The sequence below is a fragment of the Orcinus orca genome, chromosome 3 (genome assembly GCF_937001465.1).
Source record: "Orcinus orca chromosome 3, mOrcOrc1.1, whole genome shotgun sequence".
Lineage (NCBI taxonomy): Eukaryota > Metazoa > Chordata > Mammalia > Artiodactyla > Delphinidae > Orcinus > Orcinus orca.
Window position 1 is genome coordinate 125,098,388 of NC_064561.1, and position 17,178 is coordinate 125,115,565.

The 17,178-nt window shown below is 40.5% G+C and overlaps 2 protein-coding genes across 3 annotated transcripts in view; one reads left to right on the forward strand and one right to left on the reverse strand.

Moving 5' to 3' along the window:
* IQGAP2 (IQ motif containing GTPase activating protein 2) overlaps nucleotides 1–17,178 on the reverse strand; it is a 288,011-nt gene that overhangs the window by 65,185 nt on the left and 205,648 nt on the right. For both annotated transcript variants that reach the window (XM_004270825.4, XM_033430051.2), the window contains exons 14-15: nucleotides 7,342–7,432; nucleotides 1,722–1,889 (exon numbers count right to left, since the gene is read on the reverse strand). In XM_004270825.4, coding sequence (XP_004270873.1) covers nucleotides 1,722–1,889; nucleotides 7,342–7,432 — 259 coding nt within the window. The remainder of the gene's footprint in view (nucleotides 1–1,721; nucleotides 1,890–7,341; nucleotides 7,433–17,178) is intronic.
* On the forward strand, nucleotides 10,664–16,809 carry F2RL2 (coagulation factor II thrombin receptor like 2). Its single transcript, XM_004270826.4, has 2 exons — nucleotides 10,664–11,166; nucleotides 15,605–16,809. The coding sequence occupies exons 1-2, from the start codon at nucleotides 10,923–10,925 to the stop codon at nucleotides 16,675–16,677; spliced, it is 1,317 nt and encodes a 438-aa protein (XP_004270874.2). The 5' UTR covers nucleotides 10,664–10,922; the 3' UTR covers nucleotides 16,678–16,809.

Here is a 17,178-nt window from a genome sequence, read left to right on the forward strand (position 1 = left end):
ATAAAATACGTAGGAATAAATGCAACTAAAGAAATGCAAGCCCTATACATTGAAAACTACAAAACATTGTTGAAAGAATTAATAAAGACCTAATTAAAAGCAAAGACATACCATGTACATGGATCAGAAGACTCAATATTGTTAAGATGGCAATATGCTTCAAATTGATCTACAACTTCAACACAATCTCTAACAAAGTCCCAACTCTCTTTTTGTTTCCAGAAAAAAATGAATCTAAGGTATCTCCTATGTTTCTAAATTGGCTACCTCGGGACATTTTTTCTTCACTGACCAGGACATGGCACTTGGGAAGAGGAGTAGGCAAGTTTAGGGAAAAGAAGATAAAACTAAGTTTGGGCCAGGATGATTTTGAAATTATGATGGGTCATCTCTAGGAACTCACCCCTGCATAAATACACTTGTACAATTCTTTCCTCGTGAAGGATGAGGTAGGGGCACTACAGTAACTCCTGATGAAGAGTTGTGAAGGGAACAGAGAGAGGCTCAAGGGTGATCAGGTGCCAAGTAGGAGAGGATGGCCAGTAGCCCCGTTTCCATTTCATTAACAGAAAATTTGTGGAATTGGAGGGTAGAATTCCCAAGTGAGAAATACATCAGACTAATTTACAAGGAAGTACATAGGGTACTTTTGGACAGACTTCCAGTGAACTAAAAAAATATATATATATTTTTTCCTTAAGTTCCACTTCTAAGGCCATATATTGTCACAGCAGTTTCCTAAAGATGAAAAGTACTATGTACATGACCCATGATGTGGTACAAGTAAACACCAGCCTAAGAGTCAGGAGACACCTTGATCCTTGACACTAGGACATAGCAAGTGCTCAACAAAAATCTACTAAAGAGATGATGGATTATATCTGCCAAAAATTAATCTCCTTGGATTTGTCATTTTCTCCCTCTGTCCCAAATGTCATCAAGGTGATTTTCTAAATCTGAAAAATGAGTCTTAAACTCATGATCTAAAACACGGTTTCCACAGCTAATATTTCATGATCTGCCATTGGATTGTACAGGCCTAAGTATATGCCAAGGCTCTTGGAGACCAATTTGCTGCTTATTTTGTACTTTCAAAATTACTTTTTACTTCCACTTAATATTGTATAATAATGTGTCATTTGTTTCAAAAAGGATGGAGAGAAATATTAGTGTAAAAATCAGTTTGTACCACTAGAGGGATGGCTCAACAGCAAGATCTATAGGAAGCAAAGTCTTCTTTTTTTTTTTTTTTTTTTTGAGAAGCGATTCCAGTATTTATTTCCAAGATCCATGCACTTGGATATGACTCTTTCATTATGACAGACACTATCAGAACTCCATTTTAGAAGCATGGGGACTCTGGGGCAAAAGGACAAGGATTAAGGTTTGAGAGAAAGACAATAACTCTTTTAAAGGAAAGCAGGAGATGTCTTTGAGGAGGCTACCCTATATCTGCCCTACTTTCTGTAAAGTCTCCTTTAATACTGTATTTTCTCTAGTATATGGCACGCACACACAGCCATCAAGTTAATCACAGCTTTCTAAGAGACAAAAAAGGAAAAGCAACACCTAAAAAATTTCCTTTGCCAGAGATGATAAACATTTCAGAAACGTTCATTTGAAAGCGATTATCTGTCTTAAAATTAAGGTAACACAATACCACAGAAACCATCATATTCAAAATGCCAATTTAGTTTGTGCTAAACGATGAAGAAGCTTACCACTTTTACATTTTTGCTCTTTTGCCTTCGCAAGGGTGTCATAGTACCTGTCAGCACATTCGGGCATTACATCGTTTGTATTACCAACGGCAGACTTCAAAACAGACAAAATATCACTTTGCTTCTCCTTCTCCAAAAACTGATTAACATCAACGACCAGTGTAACCCCTGGGTAATGAAAAATAAATGTTTCTGTTAATCGTTATCTTCTACTCACCCCAGAGGCATGCAAAGATATAATTCAACCTTTTAGGAATGCATTGGTATTAAACCTGTTTACCCTTTGAGAGTATGCACTACATACGCCCCAGAGAGTCACCAACTGCTCAGGTGGTTAGGAGGAATAAAATCCCATAGGAGCACTGTTTATCAAAAATCACAGTATTTCCTGGTTACTCTTGTGTGATATCAAGGTACTAGGTTCTGCTCATCGTGGTGATCTGTGAAATGGGGCGGGGGGGGGGACACATATTGACAGTAGTTATGCAGCCCTTAGGCAGGTCATTAATCTGTATTTGAGAACTAGCTTTATGAAGACATGTATTTATTTTAGAACAAGTAAAATGCTATCTAAGCCACAGAAATCCTGAAATTCTCTGGTATAGTGCAAGTTTAAGATTGTCCTTAGCAACCTGAACAAATGTTCTAGAAAGGCAACAGGTACAGCTGGTGGATATGTGCAGTGGAGTCCAGAAACTTAATTGTGGAACCAATTTAGACCTAGAAAGCATGTTATCCCATTTCACATTTCTGCCTCTCCCCACAAATAAAACCTCACTGGACTCTTGGTTGCCTCAAGAAAGTTAACGCGGTGAATCCTTTATCATCTATTTTAGTTCCAGGTAAGGATATTCTGGCCCAACCAATGGACCTACTGTCTTCACAACCTATAAATGCACTGAGTTAGCAAGGCAGAACAAAAAAAATGGAAGAAACCAGGTTAAGCACTTTCTAGATGAAAAAATATCTTGATGAAAAGAAAGGAGAGAGATGGATTGTTTTTTCTTTCTTTCTTTTTAAACACACACGTCAAACTCTGCCATACAAATGCTAAATGGTATACTGCTGTCATCAAATTATGTTCACACGTGCATAGAACTGTGAAGGCTGACGTGGTAAGAAAAACAGAGTCTGACTTTCGACAGCCATGAGTCCACGTCATGCAAATCTCAAGGAGCAGGTGAAGAGTAAAGACCTCCCACAGCCAACTCCAGTTGTTGCTGAACAAAAGCTACACCAGTAGGTACTTTCACATATAAAGTTAATGGGAACAGGTAAGCTGCCCCCCTTTCCTCTTCTCCAGGAAAGCTTTGCAGAACAAGAAGAAGGCAGTACTGGTGTTGGAGATGTCTGTGGTCTGAGAGATGTGGAAAGAACAAGGAAATGACAAAGGATCCTCACGTGAATTACATCCGACAGCTTCATCGAACCCAGTGAAATGCTGTTTTCCTTAAAAGACGGATATTACGCAGGCAAACATTTCTTGCAAATGTATGTATTGATGTGCAAGCAGTGGGTCCATGGGTTAATATTCCAGATAACCGAAGCTGACTCCTTTAGGTGCCAACCTTCATCTTAACAGAATCATGCGCCACGAAAATCTAAAGCCCCAGTAAAAACCCTAACAGAACAGTTTCTATCCTGCTCATCATTGTACCCACAGTCCCTGGTATGTATCAGGCGTTTAACATTTGCCGAGAGCTGCCAGAACAGTCCTTCATGTCATTAAAATTATACTGTGCTGTAATACGGTGAGTGGTAACTTCAAGGACTTATGGAGGTGTTGGGGCTGTTTTGCTCCTGCACTAAATGGCCTCAAATTCCTCTTTTTAGTTTTCCTCTAACGTCACTGTCAGTTATCACCTCTTGCTCCCGTCTGAGCGCCTGCACGGGGCAGCCCAAACACCTAACTTCCTGGTAGGTCATGGCTTCTGAGCTGGGAAGAGATACAACCAAGAGATTAGCCTTATGCCGAAGATAAGAATAAACAGGCTCAAAGTAGCTGTCCAGGTGGTCCCCACTGAGTTGAGAAAATCAGTTGTAGTACACAGGCTTTGAGACAGCTATTTTGCTTGCTTTTTTCTTCATCTATGGGTTGTGATTAAGTTCCAGATAGTTGAGAATGACAGATAAATGATATCCGGAAAGTCAGGTATGTTTCTGCTATGGAACAAATGAAGAAAACCTCCCCCAAATCTCCTAAGAGATCCAAAAATGTGTTTGCTTTACGTGGGTTCTTAGGAGGAGAACGTAAAAAATCTTTTTATGTATAAAAGCACAGATCTACATATGGCACATAAAGAGGTAGACGATATATCTGTGGTATTAAAATGTCATGGTAAAGAGCACCATGGGAAAAAAAAAAAGGCTAGAAAGATTCCTTAGGGTGCAGTAATGGAAAAAGGCTGAAAAACATTGCTCTAAGGAGTCAAAAAATGGAGAAAACCCTACTTTAAGAAAGCAGGATGCTCCAGTGAAAATGGACATTGGGCCAAAACGAAGGAGTGTTGAGTTACTATGCCCTTTTAAATCTTGCCTGCGGTAAAATACATGGGTCAGCACATTTTCTTTTATCAAATTATCTGGGAGTGGGTTTGATAATTGCAACATGTGATCAGAATCTGTCTTTAAGTCTTCATACAAAGGATGAAGAATGCTTTTAAAAGTAAGATTAAATTCCTTGTTGATAAAACTGGAAAATTCTCAACTCAGTATAAGAATATAGTTGGTTTTATCTTCAGAACATCTATTTGTTGTTATATATCATAGAAGACACTGTATCAACTCTTTCAAGGGATAGGACAGAAGTAGAAGAAAGGATTTTAAATGTGCAAGTGTGGAGTAAAGAATCACACATTTGAGAAAATTTCTTATATTCATAGTAAATAGAAACGTTGAGTCTCAAGAGGATGAACTTAACATTTGCTGCCAAACATAAGCAGAACACAGAATAAAAAGGAATAAAATAACTCTAAACTGGTTTGATCTTTAAGAGAAAAATCATAACCCTTTTAGGCTATTTGAGTGCCTGTATGATAATCTAATTTCTTAAAAGTGTTCCTTCAAACTAAGGCTGCCTTCAGTCTTATATATAAATTTAAATCTCTTGTGTACACAACTCAATTTTATTTTTTTTCTTAAGGATTAGAGTGCTAGATGGGACTTGCCTGGTGGCACAGTGGTTACGAATCCGCCTGCCAGTGCAGGGGACACGGTTCGATCCCTGGTATGGGAAGATCCCACATGCCGTGGAGCAACTAAGCCCGTGCGCCACAGCTACTGAGCCTGTGCTCTAGAGCCCGCGAGCCACAACTACTGAGCCCACGTGCCACAACTACTGAAGCCTGCGCACCTAGAGCCCATGCTCCGCAACAAGAAAAGCCACCACAATGAGAAGCCCGCGCACTGCAATGAAGAGTAGCCCCCGCTCACCACAACTAGAGAAAGCCCACGGGGAAGCAATGAAGACACAGCACAACCAGGAATTAAAAAAAAAAAAAAAAAAAAGCAAGAAGCTCAAATGACGATTAAAAAAAAGGATTAGAGTGCTAGAATGGAAAGACTTCAAAGATCCTAAGGGTATAAAAATTCAGGTTGGAGAAATACACATATTTTTCCAGGCTAAGGAAATAAAAACCAGATGTTCCTTACAGATGCCTGTGACATTTAAAAGCACATTTCTGGAGCAAGACTATGACTTGATAGAATAGATTCTAATTATGTCATGAATGGAGAGGTTAATGAACTGCACCTTTAGGATCTTAATTTATGTAGGTTATTTATATATGTAGAGTGTTAGCATATCAATCTTTTTAAAAAAATAAATCTATTTATTTACTTATGTATTTTTGGCTGTGCTGGGTCTTCGTTGCTGCGCGGGCAACTCTTCATTGCGGTGGCTTCTCTTGTTGCAGAGCACAGGCTCTAGGCATATGGGCTTCAGTAGTTGTGGCACACGGGCTTAGTTGCTCAGCGGCATGTGGGATCTTCCTGGACCAGGGCTCGAACCCGTGTCCCCTGCATTGGCAGGCAGATTCTTTTTTTTTTTTTTTTTTTTTTTGCGGTACACAGGCCTCTCACTGCTGTGGCCTCTCCCGTTGCAGAGCACAGGCTCCGGACGCGCAGGCTCAGCGGCCATGGTTCACGGGCCCAGCCGCTCTGCGGCATGTGGGATCTTCCCGGACCGGGGCACGAACCCGTGTCCCCTGCATCGGCAGGCGGACTATCAACCACTGTGCCACCAGGGAAGCCCTGGCAGGCAGATTCTTAACCACTACGCCACCAGGGAAGTCCCTAGCATATCAATCTTGAAGCTATTTTAGATTGCCATGTGAATTTTCTTATTATTCTTCTGTGAAAATAGATGCTTAAAAAAAAAAGGACAACTATCATTTGAGCTAATGTGGGTTCTGCCAATTGCTGAGTATGTCTACTCCATTTATGCATTTTGGACCTGGGGAAATAATCCTAGGGTGGGTTTGAGGCCCCACTAGGCCCACTATGAGACGGACCTTAGCAACACCTCAGTGATCATCTGACCTCCATAAGCCCCTCCCCTGAGTGGTGGACCACAGTGAAATTTTAGGTCTCCTGGAATTAGTGTCAGTTCAGAGTCAGTGTCCAGTAATCTCTGAAACGTCTGATTATGTCCTTTCCTCCCAGCACAGTCACCACAGTAGGGTATAACATGTTGGTAATGTAGCAGGGTCCTTTTCCAAGGGGACCCAGCCCATCCTTCATTCAGGGGGTTCTGGGGCTGTAAATGGCTCAAGTCTGGGAACTAACAGAGGGACCATGACTTTCTGTTGTTTTACTTACATTCACCTGACCTAGAACTCTTCTTCCACTTGTGCAAATCAAGTAAGAGTTTAGTAGACTCTCTGTCTATTTCACTTTTAGGAACACCATGATCAATTAGCAAATTCTATAGGTCTCTGTGAGTCACATTTTTCTAATTACTGCTTCGACTCGGTCCGTTATAATAACCACACCCACTTGTCTTTGGCAATTAAGTGCTGTCCCCTGGCCTCTGCCAGCCTGACCTACAGATTTTGGACTTGCCAGCCTCTCCACAATTGCATGAGACTATTTCTTAAAATAAATCTCCCTCTTTCTTTCTCTCTATATATGTGTGTGTATAGACAGGTAGATAGTACACATACTATATACTTTCCAGAGAAACAGAATATATACATAAGTCTGTTTTTTCTACAGAAAAAAAATATATGTTGCTCTGTTTTTGGAAAACCCTGACTACTGCAATGGAAGGCATTTAATAAGCAGAAACAGCCTAGTTTTCTAAGGATCAAGATAAAAAAAGGACTTGATTACACTACAAATTTAAGAGCTGAGAAATTATTTTTTGCTTTCTGGATTTTGTTCAGCAACAATCTCAGATTTTGCTGGAGATCGTACCTAACCGCTAAAAACAGTGCAACCGACCAATCTTATTTTTGTATAAATATGCATTCAAGAATGAAAATTGGTAAGAGAGTCCATATCTTTTCAGAAATTAAAAATGGTCTACTTTAAAAAAAATTAGGAATTAAAATAACAATTGAGGGGCATAACCAGACGCAAGCAAGGCCAGTCTGGCCAGCAGAAGGAGGTGAGGGCTTACAGTGCTTTGCTTTGTCCATGTCCTTGTTGGCCTCATTGACCGCATGCTGTATCTCATCCAGCCAAAGGATTTTAGAAACACTTTGAGGGTCCTGAGAATATGGGCACAGAATAAAAGAGAGAACAGTGAATGATGATGAAACAGAATTAATCACGGCTTTTTAGGAGCCACTTTATTAAAATCTCCACAAACTCTTACTTAGCAACTACCCAGCACAGCCACAAACTGTACAAGCTACTGATGAAACAGACTCCCCATTGGACCAGTTCAACCTTCTCCACGGCCACCCCTTTAGTCCAGTCCCCCATCATCTCTCACTGGACAGCTGCTTCGATCTCCTACTTGCTTTCATTGTTTCCAAGTTTGCCTTTCACCACAGTGGTCCCCTATAGAGAAGCAGAGGATCTCTCCAAAAGGGACGGATCATCACGCCGTTCCTCTATTTAAACTCCTTTAGAAGGTTTTCCCAGCAGTTTGAAGGAAACAACACTCCCTTCCCATTAACTGTGGGGATCTGATGATCTGGCCCTGCCGACCCCTCTGGCTTTACCTCACTCTTCTCTACTCACTGTTTCAGGTTTTCACACCAGCCTCCTTCAGATCACATCATTCTACCCCAGCTGCATGGCTGTTGTTTTTTTATCATTCAGGCCTTAATTCAAATGGCACCTCTTCCAAAAAAGCCTTCTCTGGCTACCTTAGTCAATCAAATACTCTCTCTCCCAATCACTCAGTAACTGTGGTTTCCAAGGTGGCCTAGGGTGCCATGGAAATACTTTCAATTTGTGGGAAACAATGATACTTGAATTTTATCAGACACAGGGACAAACATAAGAACAAAAATATCCAAACAGAAACATGGTGATGGGCTTCAAGGAGCTAACAGTTTAGCAGGAGAGCAAAATGCATCAAAAAATTATAATTATTGGATAAACAACAAGGTCCTACTGTATAGCACAGGGAACTATATTCAATATCCTGTAATAAACCATAATGGAAAAGAAAAAATATATAATTATAATACAATGTGATCAGAGCAATATTACCTGTAGATACACAATCTAGAAATAGCCAAGAAGAGATTAATTTATATTAGGAGTGTTGAGTTGCAGGCGAAGAAAAGACCAAGTAGTTAAGGATAGCTTAACTACTTGGAAGTGGTAGCAGCAATAAAAAGGTATTGAGTTATCTTTACTAGTTTTTACTTTGGTGTTGATTCTGATGATCTTACTCCAAATGTGGTGCTGATATAATGTAATTAAATGGGACTTTCAGACAGCAACTGCGTTTCATATAAACTTGTCTAAGATTACAAGTAAATTGTGTTAGCAGTAGAAATTAAATATTTTCAGAGAAGATGAGACATTTCATTTTAAAAAGTGGGAGCATTAGCCTACTTGTAGGAGTAAGTGTCACGTACTAGAGCCTGAAGCAAGACTGTGAATGAACAGAAGGTAGGTCATTGGACCCATGGAGAACCGGCTCCATCACTTAGGACTCAAGAAGGATGGGGGGCAGGAAGGAGAAATAACATTCACCAGCTTCTTTGGCAGGCTTCAACCCTATTTCCCGCAGAGGCTAACAGGAGATGATATATGTGGAAAGGGCTCTGAAAATGAGACAAAATATCTGCTATTTCATCCTGTAACCTCCAGACTAATGAAGACCATTGAGGAAGGCTTGGTTCCTGCTTCCACAATCACCTTTAGCTAGATCTGCCACATGGGAACCATCAGCTAATAAGAGTTTCCATTTTGAGGGAGAATGGATGTGGAAGGTTCAAACAAGAAGTAAGATGGGAAGTTGAAAACTAGAAGAGGAATGAAGAGACAGGAATAGAAAGTATTTTTTTCTCTGCTTCTAAGCCAAAGAGAACCCAACCACTCCCCAAGGTATAGCCTAAAACCTAAGCTCCACACAAGTTCACTTCTGTCTTTCTCACGTTTTTTTTTGAAGGGTATTTACCAAATTCCTTCATAACTTATCAGTGTAGAAGATGTACCGTACAAATTTTTACCCAGATGCGAAGGAAGTTACAATCCCACTTCAAAGCTGAAAGTATCAGTTTTGTAAGCTAAACCCAAGAGAGACTTTGCAAATCAAAAGAATTTAAGTCAACAGTTTAAATCATGACCCACAGATGTAAAGGTTGCTAGAATTAAATGTAAAACCAAGAGTAAAAACTGAATCCTACCAGTGTAAGGTCTCCCTTTCAACTGCTCACTAGAAGACTGGAAATAGGATATTTACAGGATGGCCGTGACTCTATCTCCAGCTAAACATCCAGTTTCAACATATGGGTTACAGAGTGCTTAAGTCAACTGAAAGTAGGCCATCTGAAAATCAAGTAATAAATTCCTGAATTTAAATGATTCCTAGAAAATTTTAAATAAAAAAGTAACTTCTCTTTAATATTTTGTGGGTTTTGGTTATTATTTCTGCAATAAAATACCATTCTATCTCAGTTTGTCCTACCATATATTATTTGGTTGAAGTATTAAACACTGACTTTTGATTGTAAGATTCTTGGTGTGATAACATTCAACCAAGATGGGGAAAGTTTACACAGATCCATTTTCTCCCACCTTATTCCTTAACCTTAAGGCTTGTGAAATTTGCATTTTCTGATTCTTACTTCATTTTTATAGTTAACAGCCTATTGGGTTGTCTGGCTTAGCATTTAAGTTTTGTTAATTATAGGAAAATGTGTTATAATGCAGCTTTTTTTAAAACTACATATTCAATTATATCCTGCAGAACATAACTACACATAAAAGCTTATATGTTAAACAACTATGTGAATGTGTTTAACATTACTAAGTTGAACACTTCGTAAATGTTAAGATGGTAAATTTTATGTTATGTACATTTTACTACAGTTAAGAAAAAAAGCTTACTGTAAACATGCTCACCAATACCCATGGGATAAAGGGAGTCCTCTGTGTTTTAATGTTATATTATGATTTTAGTTTAATCAAACAGTATTTTTGGGCGGGGTTCCCTAGTTATCTGAGCCTACAGAATTATTGAATGGCTTAGAATATGTTTAGCTGTGGCAAAACAAAACACAATGAAACCAAGTTTTGGCCAAGCACTGATGACAAATTCGGACTAATGTGACACTGAAGGAGAATTTTCAAAGTAATCAAGAGCTTAAAACAATTTTAACTTCTTAAAAAAAAGTTTGCTTTCCATGATTCATTTAGCCTACAATTATGTAATGAGTTTAAGAATTAAGATTTAAAATAGCTGGAAGGATAAAGGAAAGGATAATTTCTGACAGCTCAATCACTAAGTAGAAATGACACTCTAGAACTTCATTTTTAAACTGGATAAAAATGAGATATGGGACAGATTCAAATCTAACTGCTGCTCAGCATCTGTTTCCAGCTTACTTCTGTCAAGGACTGTTCTTTTTTTTTTTTTAAGGACTGTTCTTAAGGGTATTCATTCAATGCACATAAATTCACTGGGTGGGAATGACAGCTTCTCTCCTGTGAGGGATAGGGAGGAGTTCAGTGACTTTCTCCGGGGATAACGTAACGTGCTCAGAGGCTCGGCTGAGTCATGCACACTGAAACATGAGTGCTGTCACACCCTTTCCCTGCAGAGGACCCTGGCAGGCTTCCTGTCTGCAGAGCACAAGAGAACACGCTTCTACAGAGAGAACCAGGTTTCCAACTGGTGCCAACACATGGAACCGAAGTGAAACCATACTCCCTAATTTTAAACATTTGAGAAACGGGGCTCAGATGATCAAGATGAAAGCTGTCATCTTTGTAGCTGTTGGAGCACTGCTTCTGTCACCTGCCTCCTGTCAAAGTGGTAAGCTCTTTTCTTATGGGGTAGAGTGGGAATGCTGGTTTGTGTCCCAAGAGTCCACTGAATCTAATCTCTTTTACATTTCACACAAATTGCACCCCCAAATCTTAGTTATTAAAACGTGGAATTATGGACGTGAAGAGATGTAGTCTGTTCACTATTCCAAACTTGTCAAAGACTAAGTGTTCTCCGCTGATATTTAAAATTTTGTGGCATAGTCAAGATGTTAGATCTCTACAATTACGTCAAGAATCAGTTTTCTTTAAAAGTTTTTGATTTTCTAAGAATTTCCTCTGATTTGGCAAAGATAACTTTTTTTTAAGAGATTTAAAAAATCCTATGTTTATACCTCCTGGAAACAAGAATACTCCCTGATAGACGGAGTGGTCTGCTTTCAGTAATCAGTTATGCTAATGAATTTGTGTTTCCCAAAAGAAATACGTGTTTCCTGTTTCACTCAATACAATGTTAGCCTGTAACCTCCTGCTTGCTCTAAAAGTAATCAATTTGGGATAGGGATATCCACAACCCCCTTACCGTTGGGGTCCTACCCCAGCCAACGTTTTAGGAACAGGAAAGCTGAAGGGAAGAAGTGACAATGGCGGGGGGGTGGGATAAAAATTTTAAAAACCAAGGCTCTATAAAGGAATGCTGCTTACACTGACAGTTGGAATCACTGAGGTGGCTGAAGGACGGTGCTGAGAGAACCAGTAGAGAGCAGTAGCTCGTTTGAGATTTACAGATGAGTGAGTGCTCTGTGAGTGGATGAACCAAAATGAAGCAGAAGAGCAAAAGAAAAGAGGTTTGGGGAGGTGGTTCCTTCAAGTTGCTGGTGGGGTTTGGTGGACGTGAAAAGGGGGGAATTTAAAAGGTGTCAAAGTAATGAGATAGCAGGGGAGTGGGGGAGATAAATTAGGAGTTTGGGATTAACATATACACACTCCTATATATAATATAGGTAAACAACAAGGACCTACTGTATAGCATGGGGAACTATACTCAGTATCTTATAACAACCTATAATGGAAAAGAATCTGAAAGAGAATATATATATAGAATATATATTTTATGTATATAAAACAATCACTTTGCTGTATACTTGAAACTAACACAACACTGTAAATTAACTATACTTCAGTTTAAAAAATTATTTTTAAGAAAAGGTGACAAAGTGAAAGGCAGTGAATTTGCTTTCGTCAGTAGGGGTTGGGGAGAAATGTGAAGGAAGACCCCGTTATTTAGTGGCTGACGCCTGTTCCCTTTGGGGATCAGTCCCTCTCCAAGGCCTTTTCTCAGGTTGAAAAACATTTCAGAAACATCATGCCAAATAAACCTGTATAAAAAACTCAAACAAATTACAAAATATATATGTAATTTAACAAGTACTATCTCTTAAGGAAAACTAGGCCCTAAGGAATAAAAGAGCCAGAATTCTCAAGGAAATGGAATCAAGGCTTGTTCACAGAGTCACTGTTTAGCATGTTTTCAGGCATGATGTCTTGCTCAATCACTGGAATTTTCTGAAAAGTGACAAACACTATGGTTTCAGCAGCTCTCTTCTCAGATCTTGAAGGGACATAACTCGTATAGCATGTTTTTCAGCCCACGTATTTCAGCTTTGTGCCTGTCTGGAAAGGCACTTGTCTTTGGGTGATGTCAGATGCAAGAATTTTCCAAAATGCCAAAGTAAGCAGCAGGAATTTTTTTGTTTGTTTTTTTTGCGGTATGCGGGCCTCTCACTGTTGTGGCCTCTCCCGTTGCGGAGCACAGGCTCTGGACGCGCAGGCTCAGCGGCCATGGCTCACGGGCCCAGCCGCTCTGCGGCATGTGGGATCTTCCCGGACCAGGGCACGAACCCGTGTCCCCTGCATCGGCAGGTGGACTCTCAATCACTGCGCCACCAGGGAAGCCCTAAGCAGCAGGATTTGAGTGGCTGTGCTCAGGTGTCACACAACATGCCTTCTAAGTCCACATCTACACACTGGCACAGAAGAATGCCACTTCCCCGAGTTCTGTTTCCTTTTCTCTAATCTTTCTTCCCTTAAGGACACCTGAACACCTCCTCATCCCTCTGCGTTACACCCCGGATTCAGTTCGTGCAATCTCCAGGTTCTGAGGGAGGCTTCAATTTCACCCGGGGGTGAACTGGTAGAGATTAAATCAGGAAGAGAAACTGGCTTTGAATGACAGCCAGGTTACTAAATACTAACCTCAAGGATTCAACATGTAGGAATTCAGAGCTCGTGTGAAAAGAGGTAACTGGCAGAGCAATGGCATTTTAAATCGATATAAGTATTAGGTTTATATTCAGCATAAAAGCTCATCTTAAGGTAACATTAGAAATGTGAGAGAATCTACTTTCTCTACATGTCAAGGATTAACTTACAGAAAACTACACAGTGAAAAGCAGGTTTGAGTGTTAAGGTTTATTTTGTCTTTGAAATTGCTCTTTCATGAATTACGATTATTAGTACCAACATGTCACTAAAAGCCAAATATTTATAGTATGTAATTTGTTTCTATCCTCTTTTTCTTTTTTCTCATTTCCAACTTCTGGGATCATTTTATCAATTTCCTCTTCTGATTTTTCTTCCTTCGTCTCCTTTCCCCTTAAAATCTGGCATTTCCGCTCAAGTCTGCCGTTGGCTTCTTTCTTTTCACATCTCTCCCTAGGGCATTCAAGCACTAAAGCAAAGTATGGTCTCCACGCAGACTAAAAAACCCATAACTCTCATTTGGGCTCCTGAGATTTTGGACTCCACATTTAAGTCTTCTAACCTGTCATGGGACATTTTACATTCTAATATTGCACCAGCAATTCACACTCAGGAATACTCAAAACTAAGATCTTAGCTTCTCCCTGCGTGGCACCCTCAGTCCCCCTGCCCCGTCCCATGCTCCATCCGCCTCTCCTCCAAGACCTCCAGAGTACAAACCTCCCAGTCACTTTTGCTTCCTGCTTCTCCTGCACCGCTTCCAGAGCCAGTCAGAGGCAAGTCCCCCTGCACCTCTGTTACAGTCTCACGTGTTCATCTTTACCTCTCCAGTGCCATTGCTCTAGCTCCGTAACCCACCAACTTGAGTTTGAAATGACTACAGTAGCCTCCAAATCAGACCCCCTTGCCTCTAATTTCTCACCTTTTTAGCCTGTTCTCTACGCTGTCATCAAAGTCACCTTAAACACGAATCAAATCATGATTATATTCGTTTCCTATTGCTGCTGTAACAAATTACCACTACCTTAGTGGCTTAAAACACAGATTTTTTGTATTTCTGAAGGTCACAGGTCCTAACATCGAGGTGTCAGCAAGGCGGTTCCAGGGGAGAATCTGTTTTCCTGCTCTGGGCGGCCCCTAGAAGCATGTGCATTCTTTGGCTCGTGGTTCCTTCTTCGACTTTCAAAGCCGGCAGCATAGCATTTTCCAGTATCTCCAACTTTGACCCTTTTCCTCCTCCTCTTATAAGGAGTCTTATGATTACATTTGGCCCACTGACCGATCCAGGATACTCATTCCATCTCAAGACCCTGAAGCACATCTGCAAAAGGCCCTTTTGCCATAGAAGGTAACATATTTACAGGTTCTAGGCATTAGCAGATGGAAACTTTGGGGGGCCATCATGCTGCCTACCTCAACGGCCATTCCTCTGTTCATCATTTTGTCCGTGTACGACTCCAGCATCTGTGAATGGGCACATGATTTCTTCGTACAGTTTACGGGCCCTTCAGAGATTTGGCTGTAACCTACTCTTTCAACTTCATCTGTCAGATGTACCTTATTTGCATAAGAATGTGTTTTTGCGCATCTTCTCCATTAGTCTGAGAGTTGAAGACAGGGATGGCGTTGATTTAAAACTGGGTATATCACTGGCATATAAATATGCAATAAACATTTGTTGAATCAACTCATCTGATATTTCCAGACCCCATGTCAGCCTACACAATGCCTTTGCCCATTCATCACCTACCAGAATCTTATTCTTCTATTAAATTCCACCTCTTTATGAACCTTGCTCATCTTTGCTCATGTTCATCTTTTCCTTGACATTTTGCTCAAACATCTAAATCTATTAACTCTCGCCTGAAGAGTTTATAATCTATACAGTCTATACAGTTTATAATCAATATGACGTTAGCCTACAATGGTCTGATGTGCTATTTTTGTTTCCTCTTATAGTATCAATATTACAAACTCCTTACATACAAGGAGTTGTCATCTAGTTTGGGTTCCTGCATGGGTTAGCATGCTGCTGGGGCATATGATAATACATTAAATGCATTCCTGTTGATTACCTCACCTATAATGATTTTTAAAAATAAAAATGACCCTAAATTCTACCATTATAGAAATTATGTAGCATAAGACATCTAGTTTTATTGTCTCCTGAACCATAGATATGACTCATCAACAAATCATATATTAATACTTCTTTTCAATTAAAGGCACGGAATGTGATGCAGACAACTTGGCAAAGCCAACCTTACCTATTAAGACCTTCCGTGGCGCTCCCCTGAATTCTTTTGAAGAGTTCCCCCTTTCTGCCATAGAAGGCTGGACAGGAACCACCACAACTGTAAAAATTAAGTGCCCTGAAGAAAGTGTTTCAAGTCTCCATGTGAATAATGCTACCAGGAGGTACCTGAGCAGCTCTTTAAGTACCAGACTGATACCCGCCATCTACATCCTGGTGTTTGTAGTAGGTGTGCCAGCCAACGTGGTGACCCTGTGGATGCTCTTCTTCAGGACCAGATCCATCCGTATGAACGTCTTCTACGCCAACCTGGCCGTTGCAGACTTTCTTCTTTGCGTTACACTGCCCTTTAGAATAGCATACCATCTCAACGGGAACAACTGGGTATTTGGAGAGGTCATGTGCCGGGCCACCACAGTCATCTTCTATGGCAACATGTACTGTTCCATTCTGCTCCTCGCCTGCATCAGTATCAACCGCTACCTGGCCATTGTCCATCCGTTCACTTACCGGGGGCTGCCCAAGCGCACCTATGCCTTGCTAACGTGTGGATTGGTGTGGACAACGGTTTTCTTATATATGCTGCCATTTTTCATTCTGAAGCAGGAGTACTATCTTGTCCAGCAGGACATCACCACCTGCCATGATGTCCACAACACATGCGAGTCCTCGTCTCCCTTCCAACTCTACTACTTCATCTCCTTGGCATTCTTTGGATTCTTAATTCCATTTTTGGTCATTATCTACTGCTACACAGCCATCATTTGGACGCTTAATGCAAAAGATCGTAGGTGGCTGTGGTATGTTAAGGCGAGTCTCCTCATTCTTGTGGTTTTTACCATTTGCTTTGCTCCAAGCAACATCTTACTCATTATTCACCACGCAAACTACTACTACAACAACGCCGATGGCTTATACTTCATCTATCTCATAGCTTTGTGCCTTGGGAGCTTGAATAGTTGCCTAGATCCATTCCTTTATTTTCTCATGTCAAAAATCACGAATCACTCCACGGCTTACCTTACAATGGTGAAATCATCTTAGAGAACAAGGAAAGCTATGTGTGAAGACACACACTCTTGGGATAACATATGTATACTGCAAGGACCTCTATTCTCTAGCTCCATTTGTGAGCCCCTAGGAAATGGTGTTTCAAAATAAAACATTACATAAACAGTGACTTAAAAAAGAACCTATCAGTATTTTAAGAATAAAATTCAGGAGAAAAGATATCTCCACCTGCCTGACTGGTACTTCAAGTTCTTTAAATCTCCATCTTCCCTACTTCTAAGAGGTTTCTATTCTAGATGATCTGGAGGAGGTGGATGGAACAGGGGGCAAGGGTACAGCATGGGGGGAGCTAAGATCTCAGTTTTAGTGTCTGGGGTCATTTGTAATTCTTCTGCCTCCTTCAGCTCTCATGCTGGTGGCTGCCTCATCATCTGATTCTATGTGTGTAATGTCTCTCAGTAGGGTCCGTTATCCTAGCCGCACCTTTGCTTTCTAACCATTCATCACTGCCAGCCTACCCTCCACTTCTCAGCC